This window comes from Sorex fumeus, unplaced genomic scaffold (genome assembly GCF_029834395.1).
Source record: "Sorex fumeus unplaced genomic scaffold, SorFum_2.1 ptg000002l, whole genome shotgun sequence".
NCBI classification, from domain to species: domain Eukaryota; kingdom Metazoa; phylum Chordata; class Mammalia; order Eulipotyphla; family Soricidae; genus Sorex; species Sorex fumeus.
Genome location: NW_026606059.1, coordinates 79,680,341 through 79,701,955, shown reverse-complemented (window position 1 = coordinate 79,701,955; position 21,615 = coordinate 79,680,341). Strand labels below are relative to the sequence as shown.

General features: G+C 46.9%; 1 protein-coding gene across 2 annotated transcripts; it reads right to left on the bottom strand.

The window, feature by feature from the left end:
• Window positions 1-4,972: 4,972 nt before the first annotated feature.
• On the bottom strand, window positions 4,973-20,546 carry PABPC1 (poly(A) binding protein cytoplasmic 1). 2 transcript variants are annotated; one of them, XM_056111014.1, is made up of 15 exons: window positions 19,804-20,546; window positions 16,896-17,089; window positions 16,587-16,702; window positions 14,166-14,305; window positions 12,606-12,700; window positions 12,298-12,435; window positions 11,897-11,992; window positions 8,898-9,170; window positions 8,661-8,751; window positions 8,069-8,179; window positions 7,828-7,982; window positions 7,449-7,533; window positions 6,859-6,989; window positions 5,909-6,002; window positions 4,973-5,418 (listed from the first exon to the last, which is right to left on the bottom strand). In XM_056111014.1, exons 1-14 carry the CDS (start codon window positions 19,994-19,996, stop codon window positions 5,910-5,912), a joined length of 1,911 nt encoding a protein of 636 aa, XP_055966989.1. In that variant the 5' UTR covers window positions 19,997-20,546; the 3' UTR covers window positions 4,973-5,418; window position 5,909. The 2 variants fall into 2 exon arrangements, with proteins under 2 accessions (XP_055966989.1, XP_055966998.1); XM_056111023.1 differs by having other exon boundaries at window positions 7,843-7,982.
• Between the last annotated feature and the right edge of the window lie 1,069 nt (window positions 20,547-21,615).

Below are 21,615 nucleotides of genomic sequence, written 5' to 3'. Positions count from 1 at the left end.
TAAACTAGGAGCTGGAGTGATAGAACAGAGGGTACATTTCTCTTGCACGCAGCCGACCCAGGTTCAATTCCCAGCAACCCACCCAAATGGTTCCCTGAGCACCACCAGGAGTAATTCCTGAGTGCAAAGTAGTCAGGAGCAACCCCTGTGCATCACCGGTGTGACCCAAAAAGCAAAACAAAAAAAAAAAGCATAAAATCCCGAGTGAGGTTCCAAGGTTTCAGGTCTGGCTTTGCTCCTTCCTGGCGGTATGTGTTCCTTCAGAAAAACATGCTTCTTATTTTCACTTGTTGGAAATTTCTTCTTTAGCAGCAGTAATTGGTATTTTTATCCAACATAGTTCTTAATTAACTGTTGAGAAAAGGCTGACATTTTCCTAATTGCCTAGAAGTGCAGTACCAGGTCAGAGGGGTTAATTTGGCAGGTTGTATAGAAAATTTATAATTAAAAGATTTCAAGTCCATTTTTCAGTTCCAAGAGTATGTCACATAGGAATATGAACAAGGAAAACAATCATGGGTTTACTAATGGAATGCCTGATAGTTCCAGATAATGCAAGATACTCGGTAGGAGGAAAAACTGAGAACTTGAAGCTGGCCTCTTTGGATTTCTGCAGAGTCTCTCCTCTGACTGCCATAAGCTGTGCCAAGAGGGCACCTTTGGGCTTATATCCAACGCCATCCCTGGGCTGCAGATCATCTGACAACTTGAGATCTTACGAATCTTCATCTGTTCTTTCTTTGCTGTTTCCAGGCATTCACGTAAGGCTCAGGGCAGGAACTCACCACCTGTAAGACCTGGATTCCTGCAATACTCCCTCTTACTATGACATTAGCCATCACTAGCCATCATTCTGGAAGCGTTAGATTCCTTAACTGCAAAGGAGGTGCGCCGAAGAGGCAGTGTGACAGGATGGTTCTAAGAATTGAATGTGACGGCAGATGCACCAGGAGCACCCGTGTAGTTGGTTCAAAAGCAAGCCTTTGGTGTTCGTGCCACACGGGCGATGCTCTGGAACTAGTCCTGGATCTGTGCCAGGGATCACTCCTGGAGGGGCTTGGAGGACCTCTCAAGTGCCAGGGATCTAACCTGAGTCAACCACATGCACGGTAAATGCCCTACCCACTGTACTCTCAATCTGGTGCCTAGGCCTTTCTTTCATTGTAGAAAATGCTTTGAAGCCAGACATCCCATCTCCACCACCAGACTCTGCCTGAACTTGGTTTCCAGCAGAGACTGACTGCACACTCCGCATTGCTGGCTCTGTGTGATGTGACATTCCCAGCCCCTCTCCACTGGGACTGTAAGCAGCACTGCAGCATTTGCAAATAATCGCATAGAATTATCTATCCAACAATTAAACACTTGAGGATGTGTTTAGCATACAATCTAGTATGTAATTCATTTTACCTTATAATTTTTTATGCTGGAAAAATGTGAAAACATGGGCAAAATAGGATTGATTTCAAAAGTTTAGGAAGTATCAACATGGGGCTGATAAAATATGTCAGGCTGGCGGGTCTGCTTGACAATGTGAAAAAACGAACATAACATTCCAAGAAGCATGTTTTACTTAGGGGTGGGTGGGGCATAAGGACAAACCCCCACCAACCATTAAATCCATCTGCTTATCTGAATGTTAGCAATCATCAATTCAATCATGTTATTTCTGTGAGAAAATACTGGCTTCCAAAGTGCCAGAGCAAGGGTACAGTGTGTCGAGTGCTTGCCCTGCACTAGGCTGACCTGGGTTTGATCCCCAGCACTCCTTATGGTTACTGATCCATCAAGGAGTGAGCCCTGAGTATAGGGCCAGGAATAAGCCCTGAGCGTATATACCAGGTTCGACCTAAACACCCTCTCCCAGCCCCTCGCCGCACGCAAGTACTGGCTTCTACATTTGATAAAAGCCTCTCTACAGATTTGAATGATTTTTCCAACCCTGTTGTCTCAAGTTTCCTCAGGATTATTAACATTTTTTTCCACCTAAATAATCACCCCACCCAAATTTCCCGTGATTATGGACAACAAAAGGCTTGAAATACCACCCAAAGCTTGAAGGTGGGTTATCCCTCCCATCACGTACGTAGAACACTTGAAGCTTACGACTGAGAAGACATAGCAACATCTGAAATGTACTCATGGGATATCCTAGCCAAGAATAAGACCCCACAAGTCTAACCTCCATAGTCTACAGGAGAGCTGGTAGTAAGCCTAGAATAGGACATGAAGAACTCATCAGTGGGCTGGAAATTTAGAACAGGGTTTAAAGAACTTGCCTTGCCTGTGGGTAACCCGTTACATCCCTGATCACCACCAGGCGTGCTACTTCAGTCCCTCAAATAGGAACCCAAAGCTCTGGCCTTGTTCCCAGGTGTGTGCCCTGATGGGGGACTTCCTGGGCGTTGAGCTGGGTGTCTCCCAGCAAAGCCTTAGGCCTCAGCCCACCATGGCTGGCCTTGGTAGCCAGTGGACTGACCCACTCCATCCATTTTGCTTCCCACTTACCCAAACTCACTTACAATCTTACTTTTTCTTCTATTCGGTAGGGAGAACACATTCATTTAATACCAGTATTCAGGACCTCCTCTAAGTCACACACTTTCTGCAAATAAATCATCTGGGGCCAAATGAATTTTTAATGTGCTCTCCAGAATATCACCTATTTCTGATCCATTAGTTTGAAGAGGCACACATATACTGGACACAAGGTAATCAACAAAGCATTTTATCTGTACCAAACTTGATGTCTCTAATGGAACTTGCTTCCAGGCTAGAAAAGCAGTTTCTAAGTGTCCATTGTCCATCAGGTACCCAAAGAAAACAAGCACCTCTCATTTTAGCCTCCAGTAAAAGCAGCCATACCCAGACTTGCACATCAGGAGGGCGTGTCTTGCACGAGGCGGACCTGGACGACCCAGGTTCAATTCCTCCACCCCTCTTGGAGAGCCTGGCGAGCTCCCGAGACGTATTCGATATCCCAAACACAGTAACAACAAGGTTACTGGGCCCGCTTGAGCAACTCGATGAACAACGGGAGGACAGAGCTACAATGCTACCCATCCTTGAGGCTCTACAGAAGTTAGCTGTTTCACTGCTTCACCTCAAATGTAAACTCCTGTAGGGGCCAGAGATAGTGTGGTAGGTATTTGGCTTCCATGTGGCTGGCCAAATCTCAACTGTGCACCACATGATTCCCTGAGCCTAGCCAGGCGTAATTCCTGACTGAACACAGCTGGGTGGGCCCCCAAACCAAAACATTAAAAAATAAAAAATAATCTTAAGACTACAAGCCACATATTGATGTAACCAATTACTCGGATGTCATTTATGGTAGTCATGTTCAATAACTGAATCATGGCTCCTACAGAGAATAAGGTTTAAATGCCTGAGAATAACACCTCTTCAATACATAACTTGGTTGTCTGTCCAGGTATTGGGGCCACACCTGTCTCTGTTCAAGGCTTACTCCTAACTCTATGCTCAGATCACTCCTGGAAGGGTTTGAACCAGGATCAGCCGCATGCAAGGGAAGTGTCCTCCCAGCTGTTCTTCCTAAACCCTGGATACCTTGGCCAACAGCACTATAATTTAGGCTTGAACGAAGTTTTTCTCTCAACTTTCTTGAATTTAAGAACACAAAAACAGGGAGCATTTTGAATAGAATCATACACACACACACACACACACACAAAAACATCAAGAACATGGCATGAAATATATTCTCAAAAGGAGCAACTGTTTATAGCCTGAGCTGAAAAACGAGGAAGCAAAACATCCCTTATTCCACCTGTTGAGACTGCACCAAGGATGTCACTTTCAATCTCTGTGCATGTCTAAAAAATGACCAACTTTTGAGGTTTAGGGAGAAGGGGAAACTGAATCATCGAATCATAAGGGCCAAGCATGGTTTCTAATTTAATTCCTGCAAGCAGGTCAAAGGTCTACTTTAGATTGTTGAAGTCCTGCCAACACAGCACTGGAAATGGGTTTTCTATCACACTGAATAACAAGGCCGTTCAGCAGCTGATTTTTAAAATGTGGCCACTTGGAGGCTGGAGAGATAGTACAGTGACTTGCACACCAGTGAGTGATTGGAGCCAGGAGTAACCTAATCACCTCCAGGCATGACCCAACCACTGAAATAAAATGTGGCCATTCTATACAGCTCCGATGAAGTCTCAAACTGGTGTCCTTTTAATCTTCAAAGCCTGCTCTACTTTGGTAAATATGGTGCATACTTCTCTGCCTTTTCATGTCAATCACTGGTCCCTTAAAATCACTGCTTAAGGACCTGTCAAATATAAAGCTCAAAATGCATCGTTGAATCAATGTAAAAAGTACACCAAGACTATTATCTATACCCTCTACCGCTAATAAAATAGCTGTGTTGGTTTTATATAACCCTACATAAATGAGGGCTTAAGCTAATTATCTCCTAACCTAGAAACCTCATTATAGCCCTACGAATGGCATGGTCTCAAACATTAAGCTCGCTTAACACATACCTTGGTTTAAGAAACAGCAGGAGGGCTGGAGCGACAGAATGCCGTGGAGGGCGTTTGCCTGGCACATGGCTGACCCAGGTTCAATCCCAGCATCCCATACGGCCCCCTGAGCACTGTCAGGAGTAATTCCTGAGTGCAGAATCAGGAATTTTGGTCACACCTGTGCAACGCCGGGTGTGACCAAAAAAGGAAAAAAAGAAAAGAAAAATAAACAGCAGGCAGGGAGCCTGCCCTGCATCATTCCAGCCAACCTGGGTTCAAACCCTGGCACGGTACTTGTCTCCCAAACCCCACCATAGTTGAGCCCAGAAAGCACAGCGGTGTGGCCCAAAACCAAAGTAAAAACAAAGAAATTGTGCCCTTTCAACCACAAACCCAAGATTCTTATCCTTCTTATGCCGGTTTTTCACCATCACCTATGTACATACCAATTTACAAATAATTAAAAACACAAAATAGCAATGTACACTGTTTAAGTAATTTTTATTAAAGCAAGAATTTTATAATCCAAATTACGTTTCCTTGCTCAGTAATCAATTCTGTTATTTAAAACAGAACTATTTGACATTCTGAGCTATTCCACAGTAAAGAATTACAAAATTAAAGAAAGGAATGCTTTAAATTTTTGTACGTTGCTGAAAATTCTTTTTCCCAGGGTCTATAAAACATTGATTTGTTTTTATATTTTACTATTTTTTTTGTTTTTTTTGTTGTTTTTAAATCAGAAGTAATCTAGGCCTAGCGGTTTGCTAGACCTGGCATTTGCTCGGTACATAAGGTTCAAAGTTTCCTTTCCTTTTTTTATTTATTTTATATTTTGCAATGTTTTTTTCATAATATTTAAGTTTTTCGATGTTTAGATATTTTTCTTCGGTGAAGCACGAGTTTCCTTTCGTGGTCCCTGATCAATCTGCAAATAAATAAAGTCTTATCAATACTAGCATTTGACAGCAAATTTAAGTCGTTGGCAAAAATGCCAAACTGACTGAAAAGGTTTGCTGAAATACAGCCCTCTTGCTCATTTACATACTATGACTGAAACTAACAGAAAAACAAAGGATACTGCAAAGAAATGGAGACCAAAATCTTTCCTTTCTGGTCCTTTACAAAATAGCTTTGTCAAGTCCTTACTAGTGTCACAGCTGCGTAAATTCTGCAGTAGTGAACACTTTCTCATTCATAGGTCATTTACAAGTAACTATAGGAACTATTTCACAAAAGTGTTTGACTTTTAAAATCCAAGCCAATAACAAACTAATTCCTCAATTTCTGCTTCAGAGAAAGCTTGCAATCTATCTACATTACGGCAGAATTAATCTTTACTGCGTTCAGATACAGGCTTGGCCTGTTGTAATGATTAAGACAAACATAATTGGAACACACACAGAAGGGAAGCTCACTTTAAACAGTTGGAACACCGGTGGCACTGTTTACGGCTTTCTGGGCAGCCTCTTTAGCTTGGTGGGCTTGTAGTACAGCTACAGCTTCATCGACCTTAAGAGAAGAAAATAGTCTTTGTAAAGATTGTCTACAAGACTTCAGATGTCCAGAGGTAACCCCCTTGCCCCAGATTCAAATGGAAACTTATTGGAGATCCCCAACTCTGCCCATGCCTTCTGGTTCCATTCTACAACTGCTCTAGAATTACAAGATTACTGCTCTAGGTATCTCCCCCACGAAGATGGAGAGAACAGCCAGTTATTTCTCCCATTAAAACAGCAGTAACAAGATGAAAGTACAGCAAACAGGCTGCTTGTCTTTTTTCCCCCTTTTTGGGTCACATGGCAATGCACAGGAATTAATCCTGGCATTCAGAATTCCTGGCGGTGCTCAGGGGACTATATGGGATGCTGGGAACCGAACCCGGGTCGGCCGCGTGCAAGGCAAAAACGCTGTACCTGCATCATTCCAGCCCCCAGGCTGCTTGTCTTGCACACAACCAACTCAGGTTCAATCCCCAACACCCCATATGGTCCCTGGCTAAAGAGACAGCCAAGAGTAAGCCCTGAGTACTACTGGGTGCAGCACACCAAAGACAAAAAATGTACTGCCCCTGAAGCAGCAGTAAGAGAACATGGGCACCCGACTTAACTGGCTGGATTGGAAACTCAGCTCTACCATTTATAGCTATGTATGTGCATGGGCAAATTACTCAAGCACTGTTTCACATCTATAAAGTGGGGATAAAAGCAATGACAACCTATGGTGCTATTTGGATTTACAGTCAATAATTTATAAACCCTTGGAACTGAACGCAGCTTGAAAGACTTATAAATGCTCTATAAAATTAAAGTCCCTACAATAATGTCCCAACATGGGACGCAGAGGTTGCTAGATAAAGTCAAATTACTTTAGAACGAAGAGACTCCGGAGACTCAAGCATATGAAGAAGTTCTGAATTATCAATCTCCAACAACATGCCAGTGATTTTACCAGCAAGAGTAGGGTGCATGGCCTGAATAAGAGGAAAGAGCCGCTCACCTAGAACAAAAGAAAACAAGCAAAACCCATCAGTCAACAAGTCTTGAACTGCGCCTGCCACGGCAGAACCAGGGCGAAGGGAAAGCCTGTGCGAATCCAAACCCCATCGCGTTTCAGCCTGTCGTGGATTGTTGCATTATGAGCCAGAGCTATCCAGGAAGTCATCAGTTTGTCACACACAAAAAAACATCTCAAGTGGTTAAATCTATGTTAAGGCAGTCCAGCTATTTTTCTCAAGGAGTGAGCTCAAATTCCCTCCAAAAATTGTGGGTTGGAGAGATAATAAATAGTGCCCCGATATCCCATTCAACGAAAGCAGTGTTCTCATCTTCTGATTTATCAGCTAGGTAAACCTAGTTAGTGCCCTCATGTTCATCCATGCCAACCCTTACCCATCTCACTGGATGTCTGAATAATGACCTAGTTGCCTGTGCAGACGGGAGGGAGGAAGGGACTCACCCAACATTTGCTTTTGCTCCTGAGGAGGGGCAGATGCCAACATGGAAGCAGTCAAAGGCTCCTGGCCTTGTACGTGAACAGCAGGCTAGACGTCCGAAAGAAAATGAAAACGTTTAAAGTACAGAAGACAAAGTCCAAGTACCTCCTCCCCCGGGAGCCACCAACGGGCTAGTCTACTCTCCAGTACACAGCTAAGTGAACTTATCGATGGGGCAGTATCATCTTCACTGGTGACTCCTTGGACCTGCACCTTTATTATGACCAATGGCAACTGTGATCCCACCAGCAGGCACTTGTGGGAATGATCAGGAATGCTGACTGTTCCCGCACCACTCAGAGGGCTCCCTCTCCCGTTCCTAGAGAAACCCCAAGCCTTTACCTGCTGCATGGTCACCTGCGGCTGTGCGTTCAGATGCTGCTGAGGGTTGCGCACGCCTGCGGCGTACTTATACTGTGGAACGGTGCGGACAGCAGGAGTTGCGGCAGCGGCCGCAGCTGCAGGACGTGGACCCATTGTTTGTGTTGATGTGTTAGCTACAAAAGATCACATGGGAGAGGGGGTTACTGGCAGCCAGCTATTTCAAACCTGAAGAAATCTCACAGGAGGGTTCAAGACTCACCAACACGTTGCGTGGACATGACTCGTGGAACCTGGGAAGAAGCTGGTCTCATCGTACTAAATGGCGGTCTAGGAGCGGCTGGGCGGATAGCACCGGGCATATTTTGGAATGCTGCACAAAGACACAATAAGGGAGGGATTTACTCCTACTGGGATACATTAACCTACACCTAGTTCTAAGTGCTCCTGAAAGAGCACGGCTGACAACAGCAGGACCCTGGTAAACACACCTGGAGGGTGTTTGCCTGGCATGCAGCCAACCCAGGTTTGATACCTGGCATCCAGTACAGTCCCGAGTAGCCAGGGATGGCCGCAAGTCCCCAAATAAACAGGAAAGGAAGTGGAGCACTAACCAATAAGGACATTTGGCTTCAGTCCCAAATTTGTCACAAATGAAAATCAAACCACTATTACTCAGACAGAAGGGTGAAGCCTATTAAGCCTTTCCTTAAAAAAAGTTAGTATTCTCCTCAAATGACTACCCATAACTATAAGCCCTGAAAAGCAACACATGGGTAACTCAGCACTAAAATAGAACTGGTTTGGCCTCTCTGTAATTTTAGTCCATGCTTGAAAGCAGGAAGAGCACTTACGATGAGGTCTGGCACCCTGAGCAGTCCAGCGCGGACTTGGTCTTAGTTGAGCGATTTGGCTAGGAGGATAGTACGCAGCACGGTTCTGAGTCTGGAAAGGAAAAACAGGCACTATTCAGTCCATCACCCTCCAAAACCGGTGCACCCACACCCAAGCACTCCAGAGCCATCCACTTCCCGTAACTGCCGCTTTTAAAGGGGCACGCACCCCAAGCCAGGTGCCCTGCTGCAACCCACCTGTGGGATAGCTGCCATGAAGTACCCTGAAGGAGGTGCTGGCTGGTAGGGGTTGATAACGGGGTTGGGCACGGCTCGCACACTCGCCATTCTCTGCATGTACTGGTTGGTCAGGTGAGCCTGGCGCTCTTCTTTGCGCTGAGCTAAAGCTACATACAATGGCTTGGTGGCCACAATTCTACCGTTCATTTCTGTAACTGCTTTAGTGGCTTCTTCTGGGGAGGAGAAACATACAAAACCAAACCCTTTGCTGCGACCACCCTCCATCATAACCTAGTAAAAGAAAACAAAAGTAATAAAATTAATGCACTGGGTACAATGAGCCGCACAAAAGGTGACTTATTTCTATGTGAATCAACTATGCTTTTTTTCACAATTTTTCTCTAATACAAATAGCAAAGGCCAGCTACCCCCCACCCTCTTCTACAGAGACCCTCTTTCTCCTACCCCCCCCCCAAAAAAACCCTCTGGGGTAAAAAGATGAAGGAACTACAACTTAGCTATGAGTTCACTTTGTTGTTTTTTGGGCCACACCCAGGGGTCACTCCTGGCTCTGGGCTGGGGGACAGACAACATAGAGTACTAGACAACCGAAGCAGAGTTGGCCGCAGGCAAGGTAAATGTCTCACCCACTCTACTTTTTCTCTGGCCCCTTGTTTCCACTTCTTTAGACATTCAATTTTCAACATTAAGGTTAAATACCTAAACATATTCAAAGTCTACTCAATTTAATTCTTCACCACACTAGAAAGTCAACAAGATGCTTCAGGGGTGGGGGAGCAACTGAATCGTAAGCAATACATTTTAGAACAAAAACTTCAAATAAGGTCAAGATAGCTAAGCTGAAGCACATGCTTTGCAGGAAGAAGGTCTAGGGTTCTAGCCCTGACTCACTGACCCCACAACACCAGATGCAGTGTACCCTCCTCCACAAAAGTAAAAGGCAAAACACATTCAGCACAAGTGCCATCAATCCTGGGATCTAATCAACATTCAGGAACTGCATGCACTGCAGAGATCTCTAAAATGAGCAGTGGAGAGTGGCAGCTCAACAGTCTGCTGGTGCCCAGTAACACCTCCTGACAGGCCAATGGTGGGAATACCGAGTATGTTCCGAATATGTTCCCACACATAGCAGCAGTAAGGGGCTCTTGCCTTGTGGCCAATCTAGGTTCAACCTCTGTACCACCTATGGTCGGGTCCCCTGAGCACTATCAGGTGTGAGTCCTAAAGCACAGAGCCACTTGTGACCCCAAGGCAAAACCAAGACAGAAAAATGAAATTACTAGGAAGATGGGTCTGTCATTCATACCACTGAAAATCAAAACAACACATAAGGAATTTGATAGGGCCAGAGCAATCGTGGGCACGGCACTTGCCCTGCACAGACAACCCAGGTCCAATCCTGGACACCCAATTATGGTCCCTTGAGCATCTCTCCAAGAGTAACTGTCGTGTGCAAAGCCAAGGAGCATCACCAGGTGTGCCCCCTCCAAAAAACATTCTAGATCTGAAACTGAAGGCAGGTGTCCATGACTGTTCTGGAAATACTCAATATTTTCAGCACAAGAAAGGGATGACTTATTATCCCAAATCACAAAGGTAACAGATATCTATTCTCTTATTTGCAGAAAGAAGGGGCAAGCTATTATGCACAAATCCACACTGAATAGCAATTAGACAAGTTACCGACAAACTAAAACTATGACATATCTACAACCAAGAACCAACACTTTTAGTAGTGAAAAATTTTCCTACAAGCAAGATCTCCAAGTCGGCTACGCATGGTAAATTACTTTGGAGATCTTTTAGAGACAAACTGCGGAACCAAGTAACCCTTCACCCTTTGCCTACATAAATTTGCTTTTTCCACAAGCATTATTAATCACCTTCTCCAAAGGGAAGAGCTGTTCAATTTGTATCTCCTTTATACATTCAGAATCCAGCAGGCACCAGAGCAATAGTACAGCAGGCAGGGATTTGCCCTACACACCACCAGCCCTGGCTCAATCCCCAGTATTCTGTACTGCTTCTCTGAGCACCTCCAGGAGTTAATTCTTGAGTGCAGAGCCAGAAGTAACCCCTGAGCATCACTGGGTGTGACCCAAAGAGCCAAAAAAAGAAAAACCAGTTGTAAAGCACTCCCAAATTACATGAGAAGTAATCCTACCACCACACTCTCACACTTTTAGTAAGAAGTACCTTAGCAAGGCCAGAGAACTTGGCCAGTCAAGTAGTCTGATACATACATTACCCCCTACTAACAGTCAAGAGCAGGCCCTAAGCCTAGTCCTGTGTGGCCCAAAAACAAAAACAGCATGAGACAACTGCTTCATTTGAATGTTTTTGATTTCTCCACTTTGCCCGAAACATTCCACACTGTCATAGAAGCTCTCTTGCTCACTGGTATTGCCAGGAAAAGTTGGCAACATCACTGATTTTATTTAAAAAGCCAGAAATAACCAAGAGTCAGAATCCACTCCTGTTTTCAATCTGACTTCAAGTCATTTTTCTGTCCAAGGGGTGAAGATACCGCCACCTAGGAAATCAGTCTAGAATCAACAGTACAAATTAAAACAGATTAAGCCTATAGTAGTGACAGTTTGGGAGGGGCAATGCCCACACACACCACGATGCTGGGAGAATGTGTGATAATGATTATAATGCAAAGTTACTGGACACTTGGAAGTACCTCCCCCAGCCCTAAACTGCCTTTTTTTAACCTGAATCAGTTACTCTGCTCAGATCAACTACTGCCTTCATTTCTCAGGAAAGAATCCAAGTTTTGCCACTGCAAAAAGAGAAGCACTGGGCAATAGCCACTTCAAATCTGAGCATAGTAATAAACTTAACCTCCAGAATAAAGTTTTGGTGGAAAGAACAAAAGTAACCAGGAAAGCAATCCAGTATATACATACATATTAATACTAAATGTGTGAGCATTATCCATTTCAATATTTTCTCCAAACTTTAAACACAAGTAGGAAACCATGTTTTACCTTTGCACTGGTGATTGTACCAAATGGAGAAAACTCTTTCCGAAGACGTTCATCATCAATGCCATCGTCAAGATTTTTCACATAAAGGTTAACACCCTAAAAGGAAGAAAATACCAACTCTAGGCAAAGAGTACTTAAGCACTACCTATTCCAGCCTCAAGTTATTCTCCTCCCCTCCAGAGACCCAAAAGCAATTTAAGATGAATGCCAACTTCCTCATCTCTGGTCTTATTTTGCTTTTGTGATTTAAAATGCCTTGGGGACCTGAGACAGCTCATCATGCTGAGGGCAAGCTTTGCATGCAAGAAGAGGTCCAGATCCTAACCCAACGCTGCCCTCATCACATGAGCACCTAACCCCCACTATTACCAGGATGTTCCCAACGTCCGTCCCCCAAGAACCTGGTATCTGGTGATCCTATCCTGCTTCATCTGTTCAAATTTGCGCTTAAGCTCTGTTTGCCGTTCCACTTTTTTCTGAGCTCGACCAACATAAATCTGTTTTCCATTGAGCTCCTTTCCATTCATCTCATCCACAGCCTTCAATAAAATCACAAAAAAAGGAATTACTGACATGAATGTATCATTCGTGATAAGTACAAACATAACCCACGGACAATGTAGATTTCAATAAGCAGAACACCCATCCCTCCCGTATTATAGAACGCACAAACCACAACACTGCCTCTCTAAAGTTATTGAAGTCTTACCTTCTGAGCATCTTCATGCCTTTCGAAGCTTACAAATCCAAAACCTTTGGATTTTCCACTTTCATCCGTCATTACTTTCACACTTAAGGCAGGTCCTAAAAAGTATTTTTCAGTGATTCAAAGCCTCTTATACAACATAACATTCATTTAAAATGTCAACCAAAAGTAACAAAATTTAAAAAAAAGGGATTTAAAGCACTCATGGCTCAAAAACTGGATTCCTCCAACAACTCTCCCAATGGCAATTGTCTGTTTCAAACAAAGCCCCTTCATTTCTGAGCAATTCAACCCTAGTTCCTAAAGTAAGTTCCAACTGTTTAAATACAAAATATTCTTCTTAGAATTTAGATTAAAACGTATTTGTACCCATTTAGCCAAAACTCTACATTTTCTAAGCATTGGCCCACAACCCAAAAATTTTAATAGCAGTTAAAGGAATACAGTTTGAACACTGAGGAGACAGCAGGAAACAGCGAAGTCTGGAAGAAGTATTCTACTAGCTGCCCTCCCTCCCCAGTATCTGGATCACAGCAGCGATGCTCAGGGGTTACTCCTGACTCTGCACCCAAGAATTACTCCTGGCAGTGCATGGGGAGGCATGGGGTGCCAGGGATGGGACCCAGGCCTGCTGCAGAAAAAGTGCCCTACTCACTGTACCATCATTGCAGACCCAAAGAGATGTCTCTAATGTCTCTAAAGACATCCTCCAACTTTCTCAAGCTGGAAAATTGAGGATGAGTCTAGTGTTCTCAAATCAGCCAAGAAAATATTCAACATCTTTAGATTATGTCGGACTCAAAGCATTATTCATTTAGCTAAGTTGTCAACAACATCCACTATTAGAGTAAGAACCAAGGCATAACACTTATTTTCTTCATTTTTTTGTGCCAAGAGCAGAGGTTCAATGTGGCAAGCTAGCGTGGCAGTTTAAAGGCAGGTGCGCCAGCAAATCATCTCCAAAAGAAAACACCAGAAGTTCATCTCACTGTCCAAACAACTAATAAATGAGGCTGGTGATACTTCATTAATCTGACATCTAATGACGCTCTTTCGAAAGGAGACAGTAGTTTTAAGTCCCCAAGGATCCAGGTCATCCAAAGATATTAGAAAATCTCGATCTTTCAAAGATAAAAGTCATGGTTTCAATTACAAACATGATGCTAACACTGGCTAAATATCTTGAAGCTTTTCTATCCCATAATGAAAGACTACGTACCCTCTGCCCTAAGTTGGCTGTGTCACACAGAAGCCTGAGACGGGACTGTCAATGAATAAATCTAGCACGCTATCTGAACATAGCAAAGCTTCTAGAATCTGTTCCAATTAGTCACACTTTATTGTGCTAATGTAATACAATGCTATTCACCTTTTAATCTGCATAGAATCTCATTTACATGCTACTTTGTACTAAAATACTGTCAAATAGCTTAATCCTCCTAACTACAAATATGTAAGTACCATGTTAAATCTCATCTAATTTTCTTCAGATATAAATTATTAGTCCAAACTAATGCTCAACAATTACTTGAAACTTGAATGTAAAAATCTAATTCACATTACCAAACTTGCCAAAGAGATCCTTAAGGCGCTCATCATCCATGTCTTCTCCAAAATTCTTGATGTAAACATTGGTGAACTCTTTTGCCCTAGCTCCAAGTTCTGCTTCTCGTTCCTTACGAGACTTAAATCGTCCAACAAATCTAAAAAAATAATAAGGACCATTAAAAAAGGTGCAACTTTACTGAAGTTATTACTTAAGCACATTTGAGATTTTATAATTGTTACTGAGAATTTTAGTCTTACAAAAAGACCTTACTGCAAAACAGATCGAAGAGTGCCTTGAAGTAAAGCACAAAATGCAACCTAACTAAATCACAAAAAGGAGATGATCAAATCACATTTCTCTCCCTTCCTTTCAGCCAACCCAGGGTTACGCACTCCCAGAAACTTGAAGCAAGAGCGTACAACCACCCGGCCCAAGACAAGGTACAAGTGCCCACACCTGCAGTTAGTTCCCAAACCACCCCAGTCGAGGTTCTTCATAAACACCTACAGTAAAATTAAAACCTCTCCACTTAGATCTTAAGATAGTCGTTGTCTTTATGGCATTAACAAACTTAATTTCCCCTACTATAAAAGTAGTACATGAAGTAAATTAAATCTTCCCCACAATCCTACCCAACAGTGCTCAGGGTTACTCCTGCCTCTGTGCTCAGGGTACCACATGGGGTGCCAGGGATAGAATTCAAGTGAGCTTCAAGTAAGGTCAAGTGCCTTACCCATTCGAGTCGTTTCAGTTAGTTCATCTGCTTTCAGTGTTCAAAAGGAGATACCTACAATCCTCTTGTTTAAATGGTGCGGCTTTTCTCCATGTAATGTCTTTTTTTCTGCTTTTTGGGTCACACGCGGCAATGCACTGGGGTTAGTCCTGGCTCTGCACTGAGGAATTACTTCTGGCAGTGCTCAGGGGACCATATGGGATGCTGGAAATCGAACCCAGGTCGGCCGCGTGCAAGGCAAACACCCTACCCGCTGTGCTATCGCTCCAGCTCCAATGTAATCTATTTTATACATGTTCTCAGAGAGGGGTCAATTATCCATCCCGGCCATGGACAAGCTTCGCTTTTGTAAATAATGTGGAACTCATGAAACCTATTTGATCACATTAGAGCTGCCAGAAATCAAGGCCGTTCTCAAAGGTACACCATGATCTTTTAATTTATACAAACTTTTCCGAAAGGAAGTTACTTTGGTTTTGGGTCACACCCAGTAACTCACTGGGCTCAGGGATTATTCCTGAGCAGGCTTTGGGGACAGGGACCATATGGGGCTAGAGCATCAAACCTGTATCTGCCATGAGCAATGCAAGTACTGCTTAGCTGTCCTATTTTCCAGCCCAAATCCAACTTTATGTAATCTAATCTTCCACATGTGGTATGCTTTTTTTTGGTCCCCCAGTTACTGCTGAGATAAAACACTAAGTTAATAATAATGGCTTATTTTTTTTCATTTAAAGCCAGTATTTTTTTAAAAAAACTCATAGCTTTCCTTTTTTGATTTGGGCCATACCCATTTATCCTCAGGGCTTACTCCTTGCTCTTTACTCAGGGACCACTCCTGGAGGGCTCAATATATGTGGTGTCCAGGATCCAAGCCGGATCAGTGGCTCAGCCTACACAGCAAATACCCTATCTACTCACTATCTTTTCAGCCCCTGTGAACACTTACACTAAAGTTGCTGGCATTCCTGTACACTTTCCTAAGTCATGCAACCTGTCATAGAATTCAAACAGGCACATGGCGCCTTTGTGTACAATGCAATCACACCGCCTTCTGCAGTGATTTAAGAGAACCACACCTTCGGAGTAACACAGTTCGACTTACAAGAACCACCAAACCTAATATTCAGGTCACCTTTATAGCTGTCAGCAATATCAACTCACCGACCAAAATTTACAGTAAGACCTTAGAACTAGACTCATTCAGGTAAGCGAAACTAACAGCGCGAATGAAAATTCAAATTTCCATTTGCAACCTGGAAAGTTTAAATTGACTCAGAGGGCAGTAGAGTCACAAGCTGTCTCTGAATTCCAATCAACTGCTGTCTGACCAACTGAAAGACTCACTCTGGGCTCTGAATGTACACTGCTGGGTTGCAACATATCAACATATTGTCAGTACAGGCAAATTTTCTTAGCTTCAGTTCCTCTAATTGATGTAAATAGGCTAATTACTATTAGCACCTCAGGAATTATGAGGTAGGTTTCAATCAGGACCTCTAGTGTTCCGGAAAAAATGTGCTTAAATTTATTTTCTTTAGTTATAATATTTTTTAAATAGAAATTCCATCACTTTCTATTACAATGAATAACTATAAAATCTAAAAAGATGTGGTTACTAATTTTTACTTGAGCTGTCTTTCTGAGCATCTATTAAGCATATATGAACCTGTACATTAAAGATACTTAAAATCATACTTACACTTTGCGATCATTTAGAAGCATCCCATTCATTTTCTCAATAGCTCGTTCAGCTGCTTCCTGTGTCTCGAAATGTACAAATCCATAACCCTTGGAGCCATTTTCATCACAAACCACCTACAGAAAACATTTACAATTTTCCATTACTTGCCAGTGACTCAACATTGTTCCAGGATTCAGATATATGGCACTCTGCGCGTCTAGGTTTTTGGGAAATAGAGATACCCACACAAAAACAGCATGGTTGCCATTTCTGACACTAACTAGAAGCAAAACGACACAGAAACATCGACCTGCTACATTTGCTTACCTTACATGAAAGGATGTTACCGAAAGCCGAAAATGTGTCATACAGTGCTTTATTATCGATGGACTTGTCCAAATTTTTAATGAATATGTTGCCCACTCCACTTTTGCGAAGGGATGGATCTCGCTGAGACCACATGATGCGTACTGGCTTGCCCTTAATAACATCAAAATTCATGGTGTCCAAAGCACGCTCCGCTGCAAGAAGAACATTTTCCGAGTTGACTGTCACTGCAAAACTTTCACAAATCACTTAAAATTATCAACAACATTGAGAGACTGGTCAGCACTTTCCCATCTGACACACTTTACAGCAAAGATTGCTGCTGCTCCTTCCCACGCTAGTCTTAAACAGTGCAACGCAAAAAGACAACCAGAAACCCCAGTTTTCCTGTTATAAAGACAATGCTAAATGAATGTATTTCTCAGCAATCTCTCCCCTTAATTACCCTTAATGTAAAAGCACTTTTTTGAGGTTCTGAGTCAACATAAAAAGTTTGCTCTGACAGAGAATCTGCATAAAGCTCGGTAAGACACCCACCACCTGTAGCCTCTGAACCAGGCTGGGAATGGTTCAAGAATTTAAGCATTTCAACTCTTTCCTTACTGGTTGTCAGAACTGGTTATTTCACTCTGGTCACAGTATTATACAAAAATTAGACCATTTTCTTTAAAAAGTTCCCTGGAATTGGAGTCCTCGGTTCACACCTCCAAAACAAATGTGAAGTTAAGACACAATTAGTAGTACAAGTACAGTGAATGCATTTTCAACTGACACAACTGTGGCAAAAATGAGATGCTGACAGATTTCCTTCCGTCTGGTCAGTTGTCTTTTTTTCACAGGTCAGCTTTACTTGACCTATGACCTCCCCTACTCCAGTCATGAATGAATACATGACAAGAACTTCTGATAAAATACGAGAACCCAAAGACCCAATTTTTAAATACTAGACCTAAAATATTCAGAGTCACTACTGTAGCTTTCTTGACCCTCATCAATACACATTAAATTACCTTAAACCAAATTCACCCTAAAGCACAGATTAACAACTGCTGATGGAACATTTCGGGACAGTGGTAATTTCAAAATCTACCCTGTATCTCAGTGTCTATGAAGGGACTGAATTACGCGATCCAAGAAACACTTCAGAACATCTAATAAAAAATATACATACCCCTAGAAGTAAGACTAAAAGGGGAAAAGTCCTTAAACACCAAATCTCACAAATCCCACGCCGATATTATCGAAGAGTTTAAGTTTCTCTCCATTTCTTTCAGCTTTCAGTTTCTATTAGACAGTGACAATCCACTGTCAGGTCACTATCAACTGACCACACCTACTCAGCTAATTTTATTTCTTAGCAGACTTTGGGCTTCTTTTGAGTGAGTCACCTTCCGGTAAAATTGGAAACTGGTCACTTTTCTGAAGTGATTCCCTAGGCCCATCAATGTGGCAAAAGAGGCGAAAAGCCTTGAACCCACCTGCAAAGGCAGTCAATCGTACATAGGGAAACCCAGCAAAACTGACTGGAAGAAACGCTATCTTTCTGAGCAGTTCCAGAACTGGCCTACTGGTATCCAAGATAACCCGACATTCGGTGTACTGTAACCATGGTAACCGGAACTTTTCAAATCCGGAGCAATTAAAAATATTGTTTACATAGATTGAAAATCGCGAGCTCGGTTACATGAACGGCTGCTCTGACTTTGCTGATCTCTGGAATTTATTCAAGTCTTCCTCAACTCAGGATCGTACGATTTACCTGCCCCAATGTGAAAGTCTAAACTCGATCTCCACTCGCTGATCAATCCTGCCCAGAGTTGGAAGAACAGCTATGGAGTAATAATCCCAGCTACAGTTTACGGAGCAAAAGGGCAGGAAACTTCTGGCCTGGTGTCCCTCCACTGTCAGCTTGCCTTGAATCTGTCATTAAGGTCCTCTAGTGAGAAGCTGGTCATCGACATAAGTTCTAACCCAGGGGAAGGAAATTTCAATCCCAACCCTAAGTAAGGCCTTTACTGCCGAGAAATAAGAAATGGCAATCCCTTTTATTTTGCAGTACTTTCCTGTAATCACAACGCAAGGGGAGAGCGAAAGCGTGAAATCGGACCAGAGGTCCGAGGAAGCCCTAACGCAGACGCAGACGCAAAGGGGGAGGGGAGACTCCGGGCGGCTCGTTCCGGGCCACGGACCTTCCCTGCCCCTAAACGCCCGGAGTTTCCAACGAAAACCCACCCAGAAGCGCCCCCGCCCGCCCGCGCCTCTGCTCCCCAGGACCCCAGGGGCAGAAGGGGGCCCCGCGGTCCACTCCAGCCACCGGAAGCCAAGCGGGGGGGCGCCCCGAAGGGGGAGCCACGTTTCCTCCGCCTCGGGCACGGCCGACCCCAGCCCGCACGCGGACGGCGGCCTCGGGGGCCCCCGTCGGGGAGTCCCCGCTGGCTCCCCGCTGGCTCCCCGCCCACCCGGCGGCCGCCCCCCGGCCCGCCGCCCCGCCGGCCGCGCGACGCCCCCGGGGCACTCTCGGCCGGCGCAGGCCGCGGGCCCAGGAGGCGGCGGGGCTCAACACGTGGTGCCCGGCCGGCCCCGCCGCACTTCCTCCCCGCCGCCGCCGCGAGCCCGCCCGGACGCCCCTCAGACAGGCGAGAAAGGCCCCAAGCGGAACAAGGAGGATCCTGAAAGGCCCGCGCCGCCGCCGCGGCCTCCGGAGCCGGCACCCCGCGGCCCACGGGCGGGAAGCGCCGCGCGGCGCGTCCCCGCCCCGAAGTTTGCGAGCGGCGGAGGCCGAGAAAATGGTCGCGGAAGGAGGAAGTGGGGCGGCGCGGGGTCCGCTGACAGGCCGACGAGCCGCCCGCCCGCCGCCGCCGCCGCCGCATGGCCGCCCGCCGCCCGCCGCCCGCCGCCCGGGCCTCACCGTCCGCCGGCTGCTGGAAGTTCACGTACGCGTAGCCCAGCGAGCGGCGGGTGATCATGTCCCTGCAGACCCGGATGGAGAGGATGGGCCCGGCCGGGCTGAACTTCTCGTAGAGCATCGCCTCCGTCACGTCGGGGTGCAGGTCCCCCACGTAGAGCGAGGCCATGGGGTAGCTGGGGGCGCTGGGGTTCATCTCGGCGCGGCTGCCGCGGGCCACAGGCCGCGACCTCGGCGGCGACGGGAGAGGAGGCGGAGGCGGAGGAGGAGGAGGAGGAGGAGGAGGAGCGCGGCGCCGGGCCGGGGGCCGGAGCCGGGGGGAGGGGAGCGGGGGCGAGCGCGGAGGGACAAAATTCACCGGCGCCGACAACTCTCAACGGCCGCGGCGACGGGCTGCGGGCGGCGGTGTCCGGGCGGGCCGCGGGCGGCGAGGCCTCGGGTCTGGCTTCTCCTGCGTGGCGCTGGAGCTGCTGCTGCTGCTGCTGCTGCTGCTGCTGCGGGGCCGGCGGGCGGGCGGGTCGGTCTCGGCGGCTTCACCGGGTTTTCGGTTTTCGTAGAAAGAGGAAGAAATGAAATAAAATAGAATAAAACAAAAAAGTCTCCGGCGGGGGAGGAGAACGCGGACTTTTTGTAAAAATTCCTTTTTTTTTAGGGTTTTTGAGAGCTTTTTGAGATTTTTTTGGGTTTTTTAATAATAGATGTGTGTTCCGAGCCCGGAGCACACACTCCGCACTCTCAGCACTAACCGCCGGGGAGAAGGGGAAGCGCCGCCTCCTGCGCCCTCTACTTATACCCCCCGCCGCACTCGCCCCGCCCCGCGCGTCTGACGCCGGGCCCGACGCGAGCGAGCGTCGGCGCCGGAGGAGGCGGAGACTGCGGGCCGGGGGCGGAGGGACGGGCCGACAGGAGGCGGAGGCGGAGGCGAGCGCTGGCGGCTGGGGAGCGGCGGCGGCGGCGGCGGCGGCGGCGGCGGGAGGCGGGGCTTCTGCGCACGCGCCGCGCCGGCCGCCCGCCTGGGCGGGGCGGGGAGGCGGCCGCCGCCCCGCCCCCGCCGCCGCCCCGCCCCCGCGCCGCCGCCGCCGGGAGGAGCGTTAACCCGTCACCGCGCGCCGCTTCCGGGTTCCTCGGGGCCAACCCCCCCCACGTGCGCGGCCGCCGCCGGCCCGCCGGGCGCCTGCGGGCCGCCCCCGCCCCCGCCCCCGCTCACACTCGCTCACACTCGCTCGCACACGCGCCTGGCCGCGGCGTCGCCCCGAAACGCGAGGGGAGCCGCGGCGGCGGGCGGGCGGCCGCCGCCTCCGAGTCGCCTACCCGGACGGCACTACGAGTCCCAGCGGGCAGCGCCGCCACGCGCGTCGGCCGCACGACCGGTGCCTGCCGGGAGCCGCGTCCCCAACGGCCGCGGCGCTCGCCGACCCCCCACCTGGCCGCGGGGACCCCGCCCAACCGTCCCGCCGCCGGACCCGGAGCCCGGCCCGCGGCCCGCTCCTGGGGGGGGGGGCCCGTGGCTCCCTCCCGCCCCCGCACGCTCGCTGCCCCCGCCCCGCCTCCTCCCGTCGCGCCCCTGCGCGCTGCCCACCGGTCGGGGGGCTCGAGTCCGGGAGAGCGGTTTCCGGGCGAGGGGATTGCGGGGCTGGGGGGCGCGTGGCGGGCAGGGGCTTTGCCCGCTTTTCCTCCCCCCCAAAAAAGAGGGGTCGCTGTTTGACGGAGGGTCCGCGGTGGGATGCTGGGTGCGGTTTCTGCCCCAACTTCGCGGGACGCGCCAGGCTGTCCTGGGCAGCAGGACAGAATCAGCAGGGGTCTCAGTTACTATGC